The sequence below is a fragment of the Heterodontus francisci genome, chromosome 27, assembly GCF_036365525.1.
Source record: "Heterodontus francisci isolate sHetFra1 chromosome 27, sHetFra1.hap1, whole genome shotgun sequence".
NCBI classification, from domain to species: Eukaryota; Metazoa; Chordata; class Chondrichthyes; order Heterodontiformes; family Heterodontidae; genus Heterodontus; species Heterodontus francisci.
The window spans coordinates 30,812,109-30,836,730 of record NC_090397.1 but is presented as its reverse complement, the minus strand read 5'-3'; the positions used below and the strand labels follow the sequence as shown (position 1 = coordinate 30,836,730).

The 24,622-nt window shown below is 43.2% G+C and overlaps 1 protein-coding gene across 2 annotated transcripts in view; it reads left to right on the top strand.

Annotated features, from left to right (window-relative positions):
- The window catches only part of cog5 (component of oligomeric golgi complex 5), a 204,208-nt gene that overhangs the window by 135,804 nt on the left and 43,782 nt on the right, over positions 1–24,622 (top strand). For both annotated transcript variants that reach the window (XM_068059080.1, XM_068059082.1), the window contains 2 exons: positions 6,749–6,910; positions 8,289–8,388. In XM_068059080.1, the coding sequence (XP_067915181.1) occupies positions 6,749–6,910; positions 8,289–8,388 (262 nt within the window). The remainder of the gene's footprint in view (positions 1–6,748; positions 6,911–8,288; positions 8,389–24,622) is intronic.

The following is a 24,622-nucleotide window of genomic DNA, read 5'->3' as shown; positions in this document are numbered from 1 at the left end:
ATTTCTCCCTTTTTTTTAATATAGCCAACCTTTGCTGGTTTCTAAATATTTCCTAATCTGCTAGCCGACCACTAATCTTCGCAGCATTTTACACCTTTTCTTTCAATTTGATACCACCCTCAGCTTCCCTAGATAGCCACAGATTGTGCATCCTTCTGGTAAAGTCTTTCTTCCTCAATGGAATATATCTTGGTTGAGAGCTATGAAGTATCTCCTTATATGTCTATCACTGCTTCTCTACCGTCTTACCTTTTAACCTATTTTTCCCAGTCCACTTTAGCGAACTCTGTCTTTCTACCCTTGTAATTACCTTCATTTAAGTTGCGTTATGGACCCACATTACTCACCTTCAAACTGAATGGAAAATTGTATCATGTTGTGATCAGTCTTGCTTGGAGGATTCTTGATTGAGATCTTTAATTAATCCTGTCTCATTACACTTTACCAGGTCCAAAATAGCCTGGTCCCTGGTCGGTTCTAGAACAGGGTTGTCCAACCTTTTTGCGTGGGGAGGGCCACATTACAATTCTTGTCCTCTATGGGGGACTGATGAAAAAATGTTGGAAAGATAAAGGTATTAAAAATGCATCTGACAACAGCAAAGGTGCATTTTGTGAAGAAACTTTAAATGAGAAGACTTAATTTATTGACCTTGCTCTCGTCACTATGTTGAAAACTGATTTAGTGAGATACCTGGCATTATTTTTGCTTGCATTAGTAGTCAATCTCTGCCTGCACACTTGATGTAGTGATGCGGTGTATTCTGGATGGATGTCCATGTGTCAGGAGTGATCTTGATCTCTTTCTCTCCTTTCTCTGTGTATGCCTCTCGCTCGCTCTCTCGCTCTCTCTCGCTCTCTCTCTCGCCCCTCTCTCTCGTCCCCCTCTCTCGTCCCCCTCTCTCGTCCCCCTCTCTCGTCCCCCTCTCTCGTCCCCCTCTCTCGTCCCCCTCTCTCGTCCCCCTCTCTCGTCCCCCTCTCTCGTCCCCCTCTCTCGTCCCCCTCTCTCGTCCCCCTCTCTCGTCCCCCCTCTCTCGTCCCCCCCCCTCTCGTCCCCCCCCCTCTCGTCCCCCCCCTCTCGTCCCCCCCCCCTCTCGTCCCCCCCCCCTCTCGTCCCCCCCCCCTCTCGTCCCCCCCCCCCTCTCGTCCCCCCCCCCTCTCGTCCCCCCCCCCTCTCGTCCCCCCCCCCTCTCGTCCCCCCCCCCTCTCGTCTCCCCCCCCCTCTCGTCTCCCCCCCCCCTCTCGTCTCCCCCCCCCTCTCGTCTCCCCCCCCCCTCTCGTCCCCCCCCCCTCTCGTCTCCCCCCCACTCTCGTCTCCCCCCCCCCTCTCGTCCCCCCCCCCCTCTCGTCCCCCCCCCCCTCTCGTCCCCCCCCCCCTCTCGTCCCCCCCCCCCTCTCGTCCCCCCCCCCCCTCTCGTCCCCCCCCCCCCTCTCGTCCCCCCCCCCCCTCTCGTCCCCCCCCCCTCTCGTCCCCCCCCCCCCCCTCTCGTCCCCCCCCCCCCTCTCGTCCCCCCCCCCCCCTCTCGTCCCCCCCCCCTCTCGGTCCCCCCCCCTCTCGGTCCCCCCCCCCCTCTCGATCTTGAACCACACAAAAACAGCAGCTGATCCCAGCACATCTGTGCTGTGAATTACCATTCAGTGTTCACCCCGCCTGGGCAGCCCACTGTCAGTTACAGAGGGCCCCTGGGGCGGATTGAAACCTTTGGTGGGCCTGACTTTGGCCCACGGGCTGTATGTTGGATAACCCTGTTCTGAAATGTGTTCTAAGAAACTGTCCCAAATACACTCGATCTCATCTTACAAGCTACCTTTGTCCATTTGATTTCTTCAATCAATGTGAAGATTAAAATCACCCACGATTATTACCGTAAATTTCTTGCAGGCCTCCATTATTCTTGATGTATACTCACCTACTTTGTAGCTACTGTTAAGGGGAATATAGACTACTCCCACCAGAGGTGACTTCCCTTTGCTATTTCTGACCCAAACTGATTCTGAACCCAGATCATTTCTCACCATTGTACTGATGTCATCCTTTATTAACAGAGCTACCCCACCTCCTTTTCCTTTCCTTCTGTCCTTCCGAAATGTCAGATTCCCTTGAGTATTCAGTTCCCAGCCTTGGTCAGCTTGCAACCATGTCTCTGTAATGACATGACATATATTCAATTCTATTTGTGCTATCAATACATCCATCTTGTTACAAATGCTGCAAGCGTTCAGATAAAGAGCCTTTAATTCTGTCATCTTACTCTTTTTTTTCCCTACTCTGACCTTATTTGCTGTTGTGCTCTTATGTTTCTACACTGTGTCCTTTCCTGTCGTGGTATGGTTCTTGTTTCCATATCCATTACCTTGCACTGTTTCCTTGTCCTTTTCTTTAACTTTCCAAATTTCCCCTCATGTAAACTCTCCCCACCGCCCTACTCCTGTTTAGTTTGAGAAAGTGACTTCTGACAACGCAGCCAAGCGCCAACGTCATCAGTGCGTTCTCAGCTGCGCACATGCGCAAAACTGTTTCTTCCCTGCCACTATGGTGCTGCGGATGCGCAGCCTATGCCAGCACCCAGCTTGCTAGGTCTAATTTGCGCATGCGTTCTAACACCTCTTCACTTGATGAAACAGGGCCACTCGCTCCCCGCTTCGCCGCTGCCTTCCCTCAGTCACTCGCTATCGCCTCTCGGCTGCTCGTTCCCTGCCACCTTCCATCAGCCAGTTGCACCCGCCCTCGTCGCTTCCCCCTTTGGCCGATCGCTCCCTGCCGCGCAGTCCAAAGAAGCAGCGGGGGGGGGCGGGCAACGGGCCACCTGAGCGGCCGAGGGGTGATGGGGCGACGCGGGAGTCAGTGGCCAAGAAGAGGGAAGCGTCCTTGGTGGGGAAGTAGGGAGCGAATGGAAGTGGTAAGGGTGGGCGCCTGTGGCTGAGGGGAGAGCAGCGACGAGCAGTTATGTGTGGGAGGGAGCGGCGAAGAGAAGCACAATGGCTTCTATCTGAATTTTAGCCCAGAATCCATTTGTACTGCTGCAAATGCGCAAGAGAATGAATCTGATCCACATGAATCAATTTCCAAAACCAATATGTTAGAATAATAAGCATCATACAAAGAGCGAATTGAAAGATGCCTTGCAATGAGATTATTTGGACAGGTATATAACCGCAGGGCAAGAATTATAGCTGGGGGAAAGGAAATTATGATGCGATTAGGCAAGATTTAGGATGCGTAGGATGGGGAAGGAAACTGCAGGGGATGGGCACAATCGAAATGTGGAGCTTATTCAGGGAGCAGCTACTGCATGTTCTTGATAAGTATGTACCTGTCAGGCAGGGAGGAAGTTGTCGAGCGAGGGAGCCGTGGTTTACTAAAGAAGTTGAAGCGCTTGTCAAGAGGAAGAAGGCGGCTTATGTTAGGATGAGACGTGAAGGCTCAGTTAGGGCGCTTGAGAGTTACAAGCTAGCCAGGAAGGATCTGAAGGGAGAGCTAAGAAGAGCAAGGAGAGGACATGAGAAGTCATTGGCGGATAGGATCAAGGAACACCCTAAGGCTTTCTATAGGTATATCAGGAATAAAAGAATGACTAGAGTTAGATTAGGGCCAATCAAGGATAGTAGTGGGAAGTTGTGTGTGGAATCAGAGGAGATAGGGGAAGCGTTAAATGAATATTTTTCGTCAGTATTTACAGTAGAGAAAGAAAATGTTGTCGAGGAGAATACTGAGATTCAGACTACTAGGCTAGATGGGATTGAGGTTCACAAGGAGGAGGTGTTAGCAATTTTGGAAAGTGTGAAAATAGATAAGTCCCCTGGGCCAGATGGGATTTATCCTAGGATTCTCTGGGAAGCCAGGGAGGAGATTGCAGAGCCTTTGTCCTTGATCTTTATGTCGTCATTGTCGACAGGAATAGTGCCGGAAGACTGGAGGATAGCAAATGTTGTCCCCTTGTTCAAGAAGGGGAGTAGAGACAGCCCTGGTAATTATAGACCTGTGAGCCTTACTTCGGTTGTGGGTAAAATGTTGGAAAAGGTTATGAGAGATAGGATTTATAATTATCTTGAAAAGAATAAGTTCATTAGCGATAGTCAGCACGGTTTTGTGAAGGGTAGGTCGTGCCTCACAAACCTTATTGAGTTTTTTGAGAAGGTGACCAAACAGATGGATGAGGGTAAAGCCGTGGATGTGGTGTATATGGATTTCAGTAAGGCGTTAAGGTTCCCCACGGTAGGCTATTGCAGAAAATACGGAAGTATGGGATTGAAGGTGATTTAGAGCTTTGGATCAGAAATTGGCTAGCTGAAAGAAGACAGGGTGGTGGTTGATGGCAAATGTTCATCCTGGAGTTTAGTTACTAGTGGTGTACCGCAAGGATCTGTTTTGGGGCCACTGCTGTTTGTCATTTTTATAAATGACCTGGATGAGGGTGTAGAAGAGTGGGTTAGTAAATTTGCGGATGACACGAAGGTCGGTGGAGTTGTGGATAGTGCCGAAGGATGTTGTAGGTTACAGAGGGACATAGATAGGCTGCAGAGCTGGGCTGAGAGATGGCAAATGGAGTTTAATGCGGAAAAGTGTGAGGTGATTCACTTTGGAAGGAGTAACAGGAATGCAGAGTACTGGGCTAATGGGAAGATTCTTGGTAGTGTAGATGAGCAGAGAGATCTTGGTGTCCATGTACATAAATCCCTGAAAGTTGCCACCCAGGTTAATAGGGCTGTTAAGAAGGCATATGGTGTGTTAGCTTTTATTAGTAGGGGGATCGAGTTTCGGAGCCACGAGGTCATGCTGCAGCTGTACAAAACTCTGGTGCGGCTGCACCTGGAGTATTGCGTGCAGTTCTGGTCACCGCATTATAGGAAGGATGTGGAAGCTTTGGAAAGGATGCAGAGGAGATTTGCTAGGATGTTGCCTGGTATGGAGGGAAGGTCTTACGAGGAAAGGCTGAGGGACTTGAGGTTGTTTTCGTTGTAGAGAAGGAGGAGGAGAGGTGACTTAATAGAGACATATAAGATAATCAGAGGGTTAGATAGGGTGGATAGTGAGAGTCTTTTTCCTCGGATGGTGATGGCAAACACGAGGGGACATAGCTTCAAGTTGAGGGGTGATAGATATAGGACAGATGTCAGAGGTAATTTCTTTACTCAGAGTAGTAGGGGTGTGGAACGCCCTGCCTGCAACAGTAGTAGACTCGCCAACTTTAAGGGCATTTAAGTGGTCGTTGGATAGACATATGGATGAAAATGGAATAGTGTAGGTCAGATGGTTTCACAGGTCGGCGCAACATCGAGGGCCGAAGGGCCTGTACTGAGCTGTAATGTTCTATATACTAGCACAGGTACTGTTGGGGTGGGATGGAGGCACTGATCACAGCCCTTGTGGGGATTTGGGCTTAAGGCTGCACTTTTTGTGACAAATTGAGCAGCACAATCTTTATTACTGGCAGCTTCAGAGACGTTTCAGTGGATGTGGCTGAATTTGTGCATGTGCCAGTACTGCGCCAGCTAGTGGTTGCATTGCGAGCAAACGCAGCCTTAGTTTAAAGCCACAACCCTTTCTACTGCCTTAGTTATACAATTTACCAGGACAGTGGTCCCAGCACAGTTCAGGTGAAGGCTATCCCAGTGGTACTGCTCCCTCTTTCCTCTCCCCCCCCCCCCCCCCCCCCATATGGGTGCCAGTACCGCATGAATCGAGACCCATACCAATCTTTGAGCCATGCATTCAACATTCTGATCTTACTTACCCTATGCCAATTTGCTTGTGGCTCAGGTAGTAATCCAGAGATTATTACCTTTTGTCATTCTGCTTTTTAATTTAGCCCTTAGCCGTTCATACTCCCTCAGCAGAACCTCTTTCTTTGTCTTACCTATGTCATTGGTACCCATTCGGACCACGACAACTGTATCCTTCCCCTCCCAATCCCAAGTTCCTGTGCAGCCCCGAGGACATGTCCTTAACCTTAACACTGGGCAGGCAACACAACCTTCGGATTCATGCTCTCAGTTACTTAATTCTGCAGTACCAGTTAAACTACTGCCCCCATTTAGAGAGAAAAAAAATTAAAACTAACCAACCACTCACCTGCCTGTTCACTTAATTAATGCTTCTGGGCTTCAGCTGTCTCGTCTCACTGCTGGTCTCCAGCTCCCTTTCTGAGACCACTCCTTTTTTCGTAAATGATCAGGACAGCACCTCCTCCCTCACTGCACCGAATTCCCAAGCTCACACTGTCTCGAGCTGCACTCTGTCACGACTGCTGCCTTCATGCCTGCTTCTTGTTGTAAATACCCACAATGTGTGCATACATAGAAATGTATTAAGACTTCTTAACTGTTTTGGATTAAGCTGGAAAGGAGCCAGTATTTGTATGCAATTTTTTTTATTAGGCATAATTGAAAGAAATGTTGATGTGTGAACAGATATTCTTATGAGTTGCTTTGGTCTTAAGGATTACTGTTGTGGTTGTTGCTGAAATTTATATTTTAATGACAAACAATGAATTGTATTCTATGCTCATCCAAATGTATTAATGCAATCAGTGACAGTTATTGCAGGTTCAAACCTGTAATGCTTAAATTGTTGATGAGAATTCAGGCAAGCTTCACTAAAGTTAGCATAAAATTATAGTTGCTGTAGCAAAAATTAAATATGTAACCTAAGTATCTGTCCATCAAGGGCAACAGACTGTTAATATATTCAAAGAATATAATTGTTACGGTTTCTTTTTTAATATTCTAACAATCTCAAATTTCCTCAGCCCTGAGAAGGCCCTGAAGGATTCTCTCCAATTCTATGAATCTGCTTATCTCTCAAAATCATTATCACGACTGTTTGACCCAATCAACCTTGTCTTTCCTCCTGGAGGACGTAATCCACCTTCAAACGACGAGCTTGATAGCATCATTAAAACAATTGCCAGGTAGGATTGGTTACAAAGCAAAAGCTGCACCAGCTAATGAACTGTGTTACATGTTTTGATAACACTTGTAAAGTGCTTTGGGACATTTTATTACATTAAAGGTGCTATATAAATGGAAGTTGTTTTACTTGAGGGCAGCTAATCTAGAATTCAGTTTGAATCCTTTGAGCAGGCAGTTTTGACTGATTAGCAAGAAAATAGTGAAAGGGTAAAATGAATAACATGCTATTCATTATGAGAACATATAAACAATGTTCTGCACACCAAACTTTGATGGATTTTTCTAATTATATAAGTATTTTCCCTATTTTCATTGGATTTTATGATTGATGCTTATTAATCGTTCATTTCTTGAAGTCATTTTCTTTTGGAAATATATCATTAAAAATAAATCAGAGCTCATTGTCCATGTGCCCAGTAAGAATGCAACAAAATGAGCTCATTTCTTGGTGATTTTAGAGCCCACTGAATTTGAATTTACAATTATCTGAAACAAGACTTAATTAATTCCTGTTTCTTGCTAGTCAGTTTGTTGAAGTGAATGTGCGACACAGCAACAGGAAATAGTTGTATTTGTTTCAAATTTTCAGTTTAAAAAAAAATGTGTTGGGGATTCTCTGCAACTAGAAAAAATCAGTTGTAACTCCACTAGAACTGAGAAAATTAACTGGATCGTGTGATGCTGTTAATTTGTACTTTTACAATTCGCATTCTATGTCATTCAGATAGAACATGAAAACAGTATAGAGCATGTCTTTGTAAGTAAGAGTCAGCAAATGCACCAGACAAGAACTTATACTGTTGTTTCCCTCATCAGTTTTCTTAGAGGCATGGACTTCTTGCTGGTTCTTGATTCTTTGGTATCAGTCCTGTCCAGATCCTCTCCCCAGTAGTCATTGTTTATGTGTGAGGGTGATAATGCAAGTTATTCAACTTGGGGGTGGGAACTGTGGCCAGTCCTTTCCTCACCCCAAGACTTTGTGCATTTTTCATAGGGGCCAATGGATAGCACTTAACAGGTATACAAACACTGGAGGATTTTCCCTCTCCAGTCCAATGTGCTGAAGTCAACTGTTGTGCCCTTATCACAGTTGAGTCCACCTAAGTCAGTATAAACTGGGGAGAGAATCTTACATTTTGTGTGTATGGCTGAGCTAAACACAGGCTATACTCAAGTCATTCATGGGACCACCAGGAATGTACGTATTCAGACATATGGAAGTTTCTGAAGGTTGTGTTAGCAAACATACTTTTCAAAAGTAACAATTTATTACAGCGCACAAGAGCTGATAAAAGTACAGAAGATGTATGTAATTTGTAATTAAAACTTCACATAGATTTGTAATGGCTTTTGATGTATTAATCTCTCTACTTGCAGTGAATTTAACGTGGCCTCTGTAGATCCAAGCCTGAGTCTGGCTGTTGCAAGGAATGTTGCTAAAACTGTCCAGCTATTTGGAGTAAAATCTGAACAACTTGTAAGTATTGTATACATCCATTACTAGGGTTAATAATAATCTATTGCAAAAAAAAAAGTAAAGGGTATAAAGTTTTTACTGAACTAAAATGAGATGTGATTGAAACTTTATTCTTTGACTACTGTATAGTTTTTAAAACCTCATGCTTTTTTTGTCAAATCATTTGCTGGTCATTTTCAATATGGAACATTGCTTCACTTTTTTGATAGTAAATTCTGGTTTGCTGGGATAGATTTCACTGTGCCAGTAACACAGTACATTATTGAGTATTTGATTGAAGAGAAAAGGCAAAGATTGAGCAACAGTAAAAAGGTCTCACTGACATTTTTGTGTTTGTACCATTGATTCAAGAATTGCAAGTTAAAGAAGTTACTGCCTTTTTTCCTTAGAGGTCTGTTTCCTCTAAGTGAACAATTTTGAAATGTAATTGGAGATTGTCATTGTATAGTTAGGTTGAATCATTTTTATAAACTGGAAACCCATTCTCTTAGATCTGTAGAGTACATTTTGTTGCTCTTAGGGCTAAGCATGGAAAGAATTGGCAATTCCAGTTAAAGTGGGTCGTAAGCTCAGTAAAATGTTATTTGATTCAGTTGTAAGTAGGTTGGAACACAGACAATTTGTTTAGCAGTGACTGAGTTTTGCTATGAACCATTCCACTGCATTTGAAATGTTCTTTTCGTAAACAAATCATTATCTTAGATTTTTCTGTTTGATATTGGACTCTTTCATTTGTAATCCATGATTTGGTTCGATAAATGTTGTGACGTAGTGGTAATGTCACTGGACTAGTAACCCAGAAACCCAGGCTATTCACCATGGCAGATGGGGAAATCTGAATTCCGTTAATCTGGGAATTAAAAAGCTAGTATAATGATGACTATGAAACCATTGTCGATTTGTTGTAAAAAGTCATTTGGTTCACTAATGTCCTTTAGGGAAGGAAATCTGCAGTCCTTACCTGGTCTGGCCTCCATGTGACTGCAGACCCACAGCAATGTGGTTGACTCTCAAAATGCCCTCTGAAATGGCCTAGCAAGCCTCTCAGTTCAAGGGCAATTTGGGGTTGGCAATAAATGCTGGCCTAGCCAGTGATGCCCACATATCACAAAAGAATAAAAAAAAAAGTTACAAATATTTATCGGCTGTGAACAAGGACTTTGTAGGTGGAGGTACCGAGTTTGTATTTTGTTTATGGAGGGGAGATTAAGAATTTATCTCATGCAACTGAATTATGTACATATCATACGGTAGTCCTGTTGACATTCTAACAGAATAAACAGAATGGCATTTCTGATTAAATTTAAACTGAACAAAAAACTGAAAATGTAACTGCATATTTGGCAGTGATGGTGCCAAATTATATTTTAGTAACAGCAACAAGCAAAAACTGTTGCCATTTATTGATCACTCGAAGAACACAAGAATTGCGAGCAGGAGTGGGCCATTTGGCCCCTCGAGCCTGCTCCACCATTTGGTAAGATCATGGCTGATCTGATTGTGGTCTCAACTCCACCTTCCTCCCTGCCCCGTATAACCCTTGACTCCCTTGTTGATGAAAAATCTGTCTAACTTGCCGTGAATATATTCAATGACCCAGCCTCCACTGCTTTCTGGGGAAGAGAATTCCACAGACTAATGGCCCTCAAAGAAAAGATTTCTCCCCATCTCAGTCTTAAATGGAAGACCCCTAATTTTTAAACTTTGTCCCCTAGTTTGAGACTCCCCCACAAGGAGAAACATCCTCTCAGCATCCACCCTTTCAAGTCCCCTCAGGATCTTGTATGTTTCAATAAGATCACCCCTCATTCTTCTAAACTCCAATGGGTATGGGCCCAATCTGCTCAACCTTTCCTGTTTTCTGAAACCAGTGAAGTTCATAATCTATTGATGTTTCTGTCTACGAAAACCAACTTCTTACCTCATTATCTTGTCCATAAAATAGAGTTGAATAGAATCTCATGGTTAATTTGAGATATCCCAATCATAACACTCCATGCTATGCCTTATTAGTATCCCATTCTATATTTTCTTTTAGTGAAATTATTGCCAACCTGAAGCCAGCTATGAAGGGTTTATTTATATTACTTTGGCTTCTGCATATAATACATTTTTTTCTTGACATCTTTGTTTCTTATATGCTTTCATTGATGTGGGCATTTAACTAACATGTCTGGTTGCATAAATGCTACAAAAAGTCTCATCAGCCTTCGTAACTTGTATTTTGAAAAGAAATGCTGTTGGCATTCTAAGGTCGTCATCAGTCTCTTATAAGTAAGTAATTTGATGGATTAACTTCTGTATTTGGATCAGGATTATAAATGAATTTGGGTGTATGTACATTTGGAACAAAATGTATTCAAAAGTTAAATCTAAATTCATAATGTAAAATTAATGCTAAAGTTAACGTACAGTACTTGATACTAAAGGTTCATTTTGTCATAAAATTTGACAGTTGTGATTTTGACTTCTGCATTTGCTACAAAATAATGGCTTTATAATGTAAGTGTAATGCCACTTTTACATGGTTGATAGGCAGCATAAAATGATCAGTTCAATCGTCCTTGGAATTTGCCTCAAATTGTTCTTCATTCTACTCCTATTCAAGCACTCATGAAATTTGTCCAAACTTGATATGGTTCTGAGCAAATCAGATGCTTACCTGTGCCTTAAAATTTCCATTGTGGTGCTATCGGTCTGGACTACATGTGAGCTTGTACTCCTATATCATATAGTTCAGGAGCTGGTCGGGGATGTAGGGAACGGTAGCCTAGTCAAACAAAAACAGAAAATGCTGGAAATACTCAGCAGGTCAGGCAGCATCTGTGTAGAGAAAAAGAGTTGACGTTTCAGGTCAGGTAGCGTAGTGGATGTAGGAACGGTAACATAATCGCAAGATCATAAGAAATAACAGCAGGAGTAGGCCATTCAGCCACTCAAGTTTGCTCTGCCATTTAATAAGATCATTCCATTTGCCTCCTAATTACTTGCTGTACCTGCATGCTAACTTTTTGTGATTCACGTACAAGGACAACCAAATCCCTCTGTACCGCAGCATTCTGTAGTTTCATGTAAATAATAATCAGCTTTTTTATTCTTCCTGCCAGAGTGGACGACGTCACATTTTCCCACATTATACTCCAACTGTCAGATTTTTGCCCACTCTCTTAACGTATCTATATCTCTTTGCAGACATTTTGTGCCCCCTGACAACTTGCCTTCCCACAAATTTGTCTACAATACACTCGGTCCCTTCATCCAAGTCATTAATAAGGATGGTAAATAGTTGAGGCCCCAGCACTGATCCCTCCGGCTCTCCACTAATTACAGTTTGTCAACCTGAAAATGCCCTATTTATCCCGACTCTGTTTCCTGTTAGCTAATCCTCTATCCATGCTAATATATTACCCCAAAAAGCATGAGCTCTTATCTTGTGTTGTAATCTTTTATGTGGGCACCTAATTGAATGGCTTTGGAAATCCAAATACACTACATCTACTGGTTCCCTTTTATCCACCCTGCTTGTTAAATCCTCAAAGAACTCTAATAAATTTGTCAAACACTATTTCTCTTCCATAAAACCATGTTCACTCTGCCTGATCTCATTATGATTTTCTAAATGTCCTGCTACAACTTCCTTAAAAATGGATTCTAGCATTTTCTCAAAGATGGATGTTAGACTACTAGGCCTATAGTTTCCTGCTTTTGGTCTCCCTCCTTTCTCGAATAGAGGTGTTACATTTGTGGTTTTGTAATCCTCTGGGACTTTCCAGAATCTAGGGAATTTTGGAAGATTACAACTAATGCAGCCACTTCTTCGAAGAACCTAGGATTCAGACCATCAGGTCCAGGGGACTTGTCCGCCTTTAGTCCCATTAGTTTTCTTAGTAATTTTTCTTAAGTGATAGTTAACGTTTTAAGAGCGGGGAGAGACTTTGTTGAAAAGAGCGCAGAGAGCAGGTAGAGACTATCTTCTATCGGATCCTCTGTTCAGTGAAATGAGCTCATTCAAGGAAATCAAGTGTGACATCACAGGCAAGCAGATAGGTGATTGGTTGGGGAAGAAGCTACCTGTTTGAGTATCTGGTAAGTAGTTAAGGTCTATTTTAATCCTAATGTTTAAAATAGTAAAGGAGCTAGTGGTAAGCTGAATAAAATATATAAAAAAGGAAAATAAAATAAATAATTGAATAAAATAATTAAGTAGTTAATTAAAACACATTAAGGATGGAAGGACAGGTGATGCTTCACGGCTGCAGCATGTGGCAGCTCCTGGATGCCAGTGTGATCCAGGGCAAACAGGTCTGCAGTGTGTTTGCGGCTCGAAGAGCTTCGGCTGAGAGTCATTGAACTGGAGTCCGAGCTGCAGACACTGCAACGCATCAGGGAGGGGGGGAGGGGGTAAGTTACCTGGACATTAGGGTAGGGTCTTCTGATTTGGTCAGTGGTCAGGGACAGGAGAGTGTGGCTGCAGCTGAGGCAGGTAAGGGGACCCAGAGGGCAGGAGTCTCAGCCTTTGCAATTGTCCAACAGGTTTGAGGTTCTTTCAGCGTGTTTGGATGAGAGTGGGGGCTGCTGGGTGGATGAGCAACCTAACCATGGCACCATAGTACAGGAAGCCATTCAAATGGAGGGAGAAAAAAGGAATGTAGTGGTAGATGGGGACAGTATATTTAGGGGGATTGAAATTATTCTCCGCAGCAAAGAGCGAGAGTCCAGACGGCTCTGTTGCCTGCCTGGTGCCAGGGTTTGGGATATTTGCTCAGGACTGGAGAGGAACTTTCAGTAGGAGGGGGAGGATCCAGTCGTCGTGGTCCATGTAGGTACCAACGACATAGGCAGGACAACGAAAGAGGTTCTGCATAGTCAGAATGAGGAACTAGGCACCAAATTAAGAAACAGAACCTCAAAGGTGATAATCTCTGGATTATTACCTGAGCCATGTGCAAATTGGCATAGGGCAAATAAGATTGGAGAAATTAAGGCGTGTCTCAAAGACTGGTGTGGTAGAAGTGGGTTCCGGTTCGTGGGGCACTGGCACCAGTACTGGGGAAAGTGGTGGCTGTACTGTTGGGACTGTCGACACCTGAACCATGCTGGGGCTGGTGTTCTAGCACGCCGCATAACTAGGGAAGTAGAGAGGGTTTTGAACTGATTAGTGGGGGGGGCAAGGGTTCAGATTTGGGAAGATATGGTAAATCGAGGAGCAGAGAGGCAAGGCAAGAGAGAAAGGTATTAATATGGGAAATGATGGACTATGACAGGAAGGGACAGAGTGTCCCTTCTAAGAGTACGTCAACAGATAAGGCTTGAGGTTACAAAAGTAATAAAATGACAAAACTAAAGGCTCCATATCTGAATGCACGTCGCATTTGAAACAAAACAGATGAACTGAGAGCACAAATAGAAATAAATAAGTACGATCTGATAGTCATTACAGAGACATGGCTGCAGTATGACAGAGATTGGGACCTGACTATTGAAGGGGACATGGCATTTAGGAAGGACAGGAAGCTAGGAAAAGGTGGAGGGGTACCTCTGTTGAGTAATTATGGTAGTAGTGCAATAGAGAGGGAAGACCTAAGTCTAAGAAACCAGGATGTAGAAGCAGTTTGGGTGGAGATGAGAAATCATAAAGGCAAGAAGTCACTTATGAGAGTGGTGTGCAAGCCACCTAACATTAACCACACTGTAGGACGGGGTGTAAAGGGAGAAATGGCAGCTTGTCCGAAAGGTACAGCGGTAATTATGGGGGATTTTAAGCTACATATAGGCTGGAAAAATCAGATGGGCAGAGGTAGCCCAGATGAGTATATAGAATGTTTCAGGATAATTTCTTGGAACAGTACGTTCTGGAGCCAACCAGAGAGCAGGCTATACTAGACCTGGTATTGTGCAATAAGGTAGGATTAATTAATGACCTCATATTTAAGGCGTCCCTTGGTAGCAGCAATCATAATATGCTTGAATTTTACATTCAGTTTGAGGGGGAGAAGAGTGGGTCCAAGTCTAGTATTTTAAACTTAAATAAGGGCAATTATGAGGGCATGAAAACAGAGCTAGCTAAAGTGAACTGGCAAATTAGGTTAAGGGATAGGTCAATAGAGATGCAGTGGCAGACATTTCAGGGGATATTTCAGAATACACAGAATAGATTCATTCCAATGAGAAAGGAAAATTCCAAGGGTGGGACCCACCATCCGTGATTAACTAAAACAATTAAAGATAGTACGAAAATTAAAGAAAAAGCATATAATTGTGCAAAGATGGGCGGCAGGTCAGACAATTTGACAGAATATAAAAAAGCAGCGAAGAATGACAGATTGCTGAGGAAGGTAAAATTAGAGTACGAGAGAAAGCTAGCTAGAAATGTAAAGACAGATAGTAAGAGTTTCTATAGATATTTTAAAAAGAAAAGAGTTAATAAAGTGAGCATTAGTCCTATAGAAAGTGAGTCTGGGGAATTAATAATGGATAATAAGGAGATGGCAGATGAATTGAACAAGTATTTTGTATCAGTCTTCACTATTGAGGATACAAGTAACATCCCAGTATTAGCTGTAAGTCAAGAAATGGAAGGGAGGGAGGAATGCAAGAAAATTACAATCACCAGGAAAGTAGTACTGAACAAATTGTTGAAGCTGCGGGCTAACATGTCCTTGGGTCCAGATGGACTTCATCCTAGGGTGTTAAAAGAAGTGGCTAGTGAGATAGTTGATACTTTAGTTTTAATTTTCCAAAATTTCCTAGATTCAGGGAAGATTCCATTAGATTGGAAATAAGCAAATGTAACTCCTTTATTCAAAAAGGGAGGGAGACAGAAAGCAGGAAACTACAGGCCAGTTAGCTTAACATCTGTCTTGGCTGAAAATGTTAGAAGCTATTATTAAAGCCATTATAGCAGGGCATTTAGAAAAATTCAAAGTAATCAGGCAGAATCAAAATGGTTTTGTGAAAGGGAAATCATGTTTAACCAATTTATTAGAGTTCTTTTGAGGGTGTTATATGTTTAGTTTAGTTGAGAGATACAGCACTGAAACAGGCCCTTCGGCCCACCGAGTCTGTGCCGACCATCAACCACCCATTTATACTAATCCTACACTAATTCCATATTCCTACCACATCCCCACCTGTCCCTATATTTCCCTACCACCTACCTATACTAGGGGCAATTTATAATGGCCAATTAACCTATCAACCTGCAAGTCTTTGGCATGTGGGAGGAAACCAGAGCACCCGGAGGAAACCCACGCAGACACAGGGAGAACTTGCAAACTCCACACAGGCAGTACCCAGAATTGAACCCGGGTTGCTGGAGCTGTGAGGCTGCGGTGCTAACCACTGTGCCGCAGTGTGTGCTGTGGATAAAGGGAAACTGGTGAATGTATTGTACTTAGATTTCCAGAAGGCATTTGATAAGGTACCATATCAAAGGTTATTGCAGAAAATAAAAACTCATGGAGTAAGGTGTAACATATTGTCATAGATAGAAGATTGGCTAGCTAACAGGAAACAGAGAATAGGCATAAATGGGTCATTTTCTGGTTGACCAGATGTAACGAGTGGTGTGCCACAGGGATCTGAGCTGGGGCCTCAACTTTTTACAGTTTATATACATGACTTGGATGAAGGGACCGAAGGTATGGTTGCTAAATTTGCTGATGACACAAAGATAAGTAGGAAAGTAACTTATGAAGAGGACATAATGGGGCTACAAAGGGATATAGATAGGTTAAGTGAGCGGGCAAAGACCTGGCAAATGGAGTATAATGTGGGAAAGTGGGAAATTGTCCACTTTGGCAGGAAGAATAAAAAAGAAGCATATTATCTAAATGGTGAGAGATTGCAGAACTCTGAGATGCATTGGGATCTGGGTGTCCTAGTGCATGAATCGCAAAAGGTTAGTATGCGGGTACAGCACGTAATTAGGAAAGCTAATAGAATGTTATCGTTTATCATGAGAAGAATTGAATACAGAAGTAGGGAGGTTATGCTTCAGCTGTACAGGGCATTGGTGAGACCACATCTGGAGTACTGTGTACAGTACTGGTCTCCTTATTTAAGGAAGGATGTAAATGCGGTGGAGGCAGTACAGAGAAGGTTTACTAGACTAATACCTGGAATGGGCGGGTTGTCTTACGGGGAAAGATTGGACAGGCTAGGCTTGCATCTGCTGGAATTTAGAAGAGTAAGAGGCAACTTGATTGAAACAGACAAGATCCTGAGGGATCTTGACAGGGTGGATGTGGAAAGGATGTTTCCCCTTGTCGGAGAATCTAGAACTAGGGGTCACGGTCTTAAATGGGCGACCCTTATTTGTAAACCGAGATGAGAATTTTTTCTGAGGGTAGTGAGTCTGGAATTCTTTTCATCAAAACGCGGTGGAAGCAGAGTCTTTGAATATTTTTAAGGCAGAGGTAGATACATTCTTGCTAAACAAATGGGTAAGAGGTTATCGGGGGTAGGTTGAAATGTGGAATAATAGGTTCAGCCATGAACATATTGAATGGTGGAGCAGGCTCGAGGGGCTGAGTGGCCTACTCCTGGTCCTAGTTCTTATGTTCTCCCTTTTGCCTCGTGATTTTCTACTATTCTTGATGTTTTTTGTCTTCTACTGTGAAGATAGATACGAAATACCTGTTCAAAGTTTCTGCATTTGCTTGTTTCTCGTTAATTCCGCAGTCTCATCCTCCTCCAAGGGACCAACACTTACTTTCCTTTTTATATATCTGTAGACTTTTACTGTCTTCTATATTTCTTGCTAGTTTCCTCTTATACTCTAATTTCTGTCTTTTTTTTTAAAGTTATCTTCTGCTTTCTAAAATTCTCCCAATCTTCTGACCTCCTGCTATTTTGTAGCATTGTATGCATTTTCTTTCAATTTGGTACCAACCCTAACTTCCTTAGTTAGCCATGGATGGTGCATCCTTCTCTGTCTTTCTTTTCACTGGAATATATCTTTGTTGAAAGTTATGCAATATCTCGTTAAATGTCTGCCACTGCTTCTCTCCTGTCTTACCTTTTTTAACATATTTTCCCAGTCCACTTTGGCCAACTCTGCCTTCATACCCTTGCATTTGCCTTTATTTAAGTTTAGGACTAGTTTCAGACCCAAATTTCTCTCCCTCAAACTTAATGTGAATAGTAATGTTGCTGGACTAGTAATCCAGAGGCCCGGACTAATGGTCTGGAGACGTGAGTTCAAATCACACCACGCAGCTCGTGGAATTCATTAATAAATCTGGAATTAAAAAGCTAGTCTCAGTAATGGTGACTGTGAAACTAATGGATTGTCGTAAAGACCCATCTAGTTCCTTAATGTCCTTAAAGGAAGAAAATCTGCTGTCCCTACCCGGTCTGGCTGACATGTGACTCCAGACCCACAGCAATGTGGTGTCTCTTAACTGCCTTCTGAAATGGCTTAGCAAGCTATTCGGTTGTATTAAACCAGTACAGAAAAGTTGAAAAAGAATGAAACCTGATGGACCACCTGGCATCGACAAAGACACACCCTGCAGAGTCGTCCTTACTAATATATGGAGACTAGTGCCAAAATTGAGAGAGTAAAATTGATTAGCTTAAGTAATAGCCTGACATAGTCATGCTCATCTAATCAGACCTTACAGGCAATTTCCCAGACTCCTCCATCACTAAAGGTGGTGGCACATGGTATACAGTCGAGAGGGAGTAACCCTGGGAGTCCTTATCGTTGACTCTGGACTCAGAGATCTCATGGCATCAAACCTCCCATTGATTTACCATTTACTGCGCTCCCTCAGCTGATGAATCAGTGCTGCTCCATGTTGAACACCAATTGGAAGAAACACCTGAGGGTAGCAAGAGTACAGATGTAATCTGGGTGGGGGATTTGAATGTCCATCACCAAGAATGGCTTGGTGGCACCACTTCTGACCGAGCTGGTCAAGTCCTGACGGACATATCTGCCAGACTGGGCCAGCGACAGGTGGTGAGGGAACCAACAAGAGGAAAAAACCTACTTGATCTCTGCCTCGCCAGTCAACTCTGATTCAATGATTTAGTACAGGGGAGCATGCTAGGAGCAGCACCAGGCATACCTAAAAATTAGGTGTCAATCTGGTGAAGCTATAACACGGGACTACTTGCATGCCAAACAGCGGAACCAGATTAAAGCTTTGCAGTTCCACCACATCCAGTCGTGAATGGTGGTGGATAATTAAACAACTAACCGGAGAAGGAGGCTCCACAAACATCCTTATCCTCAGTGATGGGGGCACCCAGCACATCGGTACTAAAGACAAGGCTGAAACATTTACAGTTATCTTTAGCCAGAAATGCTGAATGGATGATCCATGTAAGCCTCAATCCTGAGCTCCCCAGTATCCCAGATGTCAGTCTTCAACCGTTTTGATTCACTCCATGTGATATCAAGAAATGGCTGATGGCACTGGATACTGCAAAGGCTTTTTAAAATTCTTTTCTTGGGATGTGGGTGTTGCTGGCAGGGAAGCATTTGTTGCCCATTCCTAATTACCCTTGAACTGAGTAGCTTGCTAGGCTATAGGTCTGGAGTTACATGTAAGCCAGACCAGGTAAGAAGTGCAGGTTTCCTTCCCTAAAGGACATTAGTGAACCAGATGGGTTGTAACAACAATTGATGATAGGTTCGTGGCACCATTACTGGGACTCGCTTTCAATTTCAGATTTCTATTAATTAAACTGACTTTACATTCCACCAGCTGCCATGATGGGATTTGAACCTATGTCCCCAGGGAATTAGCCCAGGCCTCTGGATTAATAGTGGTTATGGGCCCTAACAACATCCCAGCTGTAGTACTGAAGAATTGTGCTCCAGAACTAGCCGCACTGCTAGCAAGCCGTTCCAGTACAGCTACAACACTGACATCTACCTAACAAATGTGGAAAATTGTCCAGGTATGTCCTGTGTGCAAAAAGCAGGACGAATCCAATCTGGTCAATTACTGCCTCATCAGCCTACTCTCAATCATCAGCAAAGTGATGGAAGGTATCATTGACAGTACTGTCAAGTGGCACTTAATTAGCAACAGCCTGCTCACCAATGCTCAGTTTGGGATCTACTAGGGGTACTTGGTTTCAGACCTCATCACAGCCTTGGTCTAAACATGGACAAAAGACCTGAATTCAAGAGGTGAGAGTGACTGCCCTTAACATCAAAACAGCATTTAACCAGCTAGCACTGCAGCCTCACAGCTCCAGCGACCCGGTTTCAATTCTGGGTACTGCCTGTGCGGAGTTTGCAAGTTCTCCCTGTGACCACATGGGTTTCTGCCGGGTGCTCCGGTTTCCTCCCACAGCCAAAGACTTGCAGGTTGATAGGTAAATTGGCCATTGTAAATTACCCCTAGTGTAGGTAGGTTGTAGGAGAATTGTGGGGATGTGGTAGGGAATATAGGATTAATGTAGGATTAGTATAAAGGGGTGGTTGATGGTCGGCACAGACTCGGTGGGCCAAAGGGCCTGTTTCAGTGTTGTATCACTCTATGACTCTAACCATGTGTGACGTGTGGCATTAAGGGGCCGAGCAAAACTGGTCTCCGCGATCGGGGGTGGGGGTGGGGATTTCTCCATTGGGTGGAGTCATACCTAGCTCAAAGGCAGATGGTTATGGCTGTTGGAGGCCAATCAACTCAGCCCCAGGACATCGCTGCAGAAGTTCATCAGTGTAGTGTCCTAGGCTCAACCATGTTCAGCTGCTTCAACAATGACCTTCCCTCCATCATAAGGTCAGAAGTGGGGATGTTCACTGATTGCACAGTGTTCAGTACCATTCGTGATTCCTCAGAAACTGAAGCAGTCAGTGTCTGTGTGCAGCAAGACCTGGACAACATTCAGGCTTGGGCTGACAAGTGGCAAGTGACAGTCGGAGTGCACACTAGTGCAAACGAGAGAATCAAACCATCTCCCTTTGATGTTCAACAGCATTATTATTGCTGGATCATCCACCATCAACATCCTGGGAGTCACCATTGACCAGAAACTTAACTGGACCAGCCATGTAAATACTGTGGCTATGAGAGCAGGTCAGAGGCTGGGAATTCTATAGTGAGTAACTCGCCACCTGACTCCTCAAAGTCTGTCCTCCATCTACGAGGTGCAAGTGATGGAATACTCCCCATTTGCCTGGGTGAATGCAGCTCCAACAACACTCAAGCTTGCCACCATCCAGGGCAAAGCAGCCTACCAAGTGGCATTCAAACGCAAATGAACCCCATCCTTTTTGAAAGGCTGCATCCTGGAGTTAAAGCTGCTAGTTATCCATGGACAAAAGAATAAATTTCATTAGACAAAAACTAGCCTAAGACTCCATTGCTACTTTGCTTCCTAGTATTATAAGACAGGCACAGTCCCTTTTGTAGAAGACTCTACAGGGTACCCACAGTGGGACCAATCCCTTGCATCATGGGGGGAGGATCTCCTAAAGGAGACAAGAATGATAAATGAAAATATACAAGAAAGTAACATGGTAAAAATCTAGTTCAGACATCTAATATTCAGGTGAGACAAGGTCTCAGTAGTGCCCCTTTCAGGGCTGCTGTGAATTTTTTGCCCGATCCATTTCTCCAAACTTTCTACCAGCCGTAGTCTTACCATTTTAACAGCTTTCTTATGCCTTTCTCTTTCTGGATAGCTGCCACATGAGGTAATGTCTGATGTGTGGAGACTTGGAATGAATGCCTGAGGTACATCATTAACAGTCTCCTCAGATCAGGTTTTCACAGCAGATTTTGCAATGAATCTTTGAGCTGCCTGACTGCCAAAACCTGGTCCATCTGAACCATCAGCAAAATCATTGGATGTTCTCAGGATTGCAAGGGACCATCCAGGCTGTGATGGATTGTCAAATTGCAAACAACAGCTAGGACTAGCTGGGGATTTTTTTGAGTACATTTCTTGTACCTAATTGAGGATCAAATGTAGATTGGTCCTGCAACAGCAGGTGACAGCTTGGGTATTGGATACTGGGGCAGAGTTGCAGGGAATCTTTTTGTGGTGCACAAATTTGCATGTGTCTTCAATGGAAATTGCAAATTTATCAGTTTCTATTTCATGGGTATGAATTATTAGTTAACAGTATTCTTCCCTTAGGCTGCCAAAGTGTTTTTGTCAGTCAGGTAGAAGTTTTTAGAATCTAATTAGATAAATCTTCAGAGGCAAAGACATGACAGGCATGGCTGCTAGGACTTGTGTTCAGTTGAAGGGGTCCTCTAGGGCATCTTTTTGCACAAGGTTGCATTCTGGTCAGTAATGCTTTTGGGAGCATGGGTTTTTAAGTAAGAGCAGGTATTGCCTATAGAGGAGTGGTTTATTGGGTTTTTTTCTGGCTCTGATTTCTTTGTTCTATCAAACCAGTCTTCAGTTTGCCCAGTGAGAAAGGAATTTACCTAAGACTTCTGGCCCCTTGAAGAATCAGCCAGAGAAAACCTATTCATTTCAAGATAAGGTCCCACCATTTTGAGGGATTGTACAATCAAATTGTTTGTGGAAACCTCTCAAACTGATTAAAACTATAACATACAAGTTAAATAAACTTTTGATATAGGAGCTATGAACATTGTCTACTCCTGCCCCAGAGGTACAAGTAGGAGGATTAAGCAGGCATTCTTTAATTGTGCTAAAGAAATTGGGAGAATGATGTATTGTAACTCAGGAGCAATGTGGATCCACCCAAGCACTGAAAGTTTCTAGGGTAAGTTATCGTAAAGGTACTCTCTCCGTGTCTTAGATTCCCAAAGTGGCCAACAATATGTCTTTCATTGGCAGATGTATTCCAGTGGTTGTAACATCTCCTTGTATAACCCATATTTAAATATTTGTCAAGTCAGGGCTCCTGATCAGGACTTTGTCAGACGGACAGTTTAGCAGGAGGTTTGGCCACATAGTTAATCACACCGAATTTCAACTGGATTGATCCCACACAAAATTTTACTTTTGTCAGGATGCAGTTCTGTATGCTCTAGAATATTGTTATCTCACCGTTGGGTTCTGCTTGGCAAATCTTGACGCATTCAACTATATTTTCATGGCAATCATTAAGAAAAGGCAATTAATAGGATGTGAAGTATTTTGGGACATCCATTTTTTTGAAGGATAAGCATCCTCCATGTACTACAGTTGATCTTAACCTGTTTTTGACTTAAATATTTTAAAGTAAAATCTGCATGGATTCATTTCAGAGTAAAAAGAAATGGCATCATTTTGCAGGTCCAGGCATATTTTAATGTCCCAATGACATTCAGACAGTCAAATCTTAGGAATATACTAACTTGGAGAAGTTTCCATGTTGTATAACAAGATGCTCATCAATGAATGAAGAAACCCCTACTGGGTAGCAATATTTCCTGCAAAATTTCTTGGTTGTGTCCTGCTATTTTTTTTTCAATGTATGGTACCTTTACATTTTTTTGGATGGCCGCATGGTATTTAACATGGAACAAGACTGGTGCTGTACCTTCCAGGCTGTTGTGCAATCATGCACGTGCGCAGCTTAGTGGGAACATTGCTGGGTAGGTATACCAACATTCCCTTCTGTATCTTCCTAATTGAAAATTGAAAATTATTCTAGGCATCCATTTTATAATTATATTCAAATAAGGTTACAAGTCATTCATATTGAATTACTTTGTCTCGCTCCCTAAATTGCCAGAGAGACCTGTTATTTTGATCATTTAAAAATCAAGATAGTTCTGAAATAACTTAACAGCTTTGCAATTCGTAAAAGTAAATTCAATTTTGCAATTGTATAATTACAGCACTTTCAGAGTCTAAATAATTTGAATTAATTTTTGAAATATAATTCAGTGTTTTATAATGCGCTGATGTTTCTAGTTACATGAGCACAAGTGAATGCTGATGGTTTCAAGTATTTTAAATAATTTGAAAAACAGCGCATTAGTTTAGCAACTTCTTTGGAAATTTATGGCCCAGATTTTGCAGTCAGAGGTGTAGTGATGTGCTCGCAACTGACTTCAAAGAAAACTGCCCATAAAGATCTAGTGATCTCTGGTGTGGATTTTCCCTTTCCTGATGTCTGTTTGATTCTAACGCCATGTCAAAACAATTTCCAGGCATCCAGCAACAGTGATGTCATCAAGCAGCCAATCATATTGAAGCACTCTCACAACAAGCCAGGAACTAAAAGGCACTGAATTTTTCACTTTTAATTAAAATTCTACAAAGTGTGAAATGTTTTTTATTAATTTGTTCATGGGATGTGGGCATCGCTGGCTAGGCCAACATTTATTGACAATCTCTAATTGCCCTTGAGAAGATGGTGGTGAGCTGCCTTCTTGAACCTCTGCAGTCCTTGGGGCGTAGGTACACTAGCAGTGCTGTTAGGAAGGGAGTTCCAGGATTTTGACCCAGCGACAATGAAGGAACGGCGATGTAGTTCCATGTCAGGGTGGTGTGTGGCTTGGAGGGGAACTTGCAGGTGGTTGTGTTCCCATGCATCTGCTGCCCTTGACCTTCTAGGTGATCGAGGTTGCGGGTTTGGAAGGTGCTGTCGAAGGAGCCTTGATGAGTTGCTGCAGTGCATCTTGTAGATGGTACACACTGCTGCCACTGTGCATCTGTGGTGGAGGAAGTGAATGTTGAAGGTGGTGGGTGGGGTGCCAGTCAAGCGGGCTTTTAACTTGTAACACCGTGAGGTTACAGATTGTGGTTGACTACAATTCTGCTGCTACTGATGGTCCACAGCACCTCATGGATGCCCAGTTTTGAGTTGCTAAATCTGTTCACAATCTATCCCATTTAGCACGGTGGTAGTGCCACAAAACACGCTGATGGATACTCTCAGTGCGAAGGCGGGGCTTCCTTTCTACAAGGACTATGCGGTGGTCATTCCTACCTATAGTGTTATGGACAGATGCATTTCTGACAAGTAGATTGGTGAGGACGATGTCAAGTAGATTTTTCCCTCTTGGTTCCCTCACCACCTGCCGCAGACCCAGTCTCGCATCTATGTCCTTTTAAGAATCGGCCAATAGTGGTGCTACCGATCCACTCTTGGTGATGGATATTGAAGTCCCCCACCCGGAATACATTTTGTGCCCTTGCTAGCCTCAGTGCTTCTTCCAATTGGTGTTCAACATGGAGAAGCACTGATTCATCAGCCGAGGGTGGGCAGTAGGTGGTAATCAGCAGGAGTTTTCCTTGCCCATGTTTGACCTGATGCCATGAGACTTCATGGGTTTCGGAGTCAATGTTGATGACT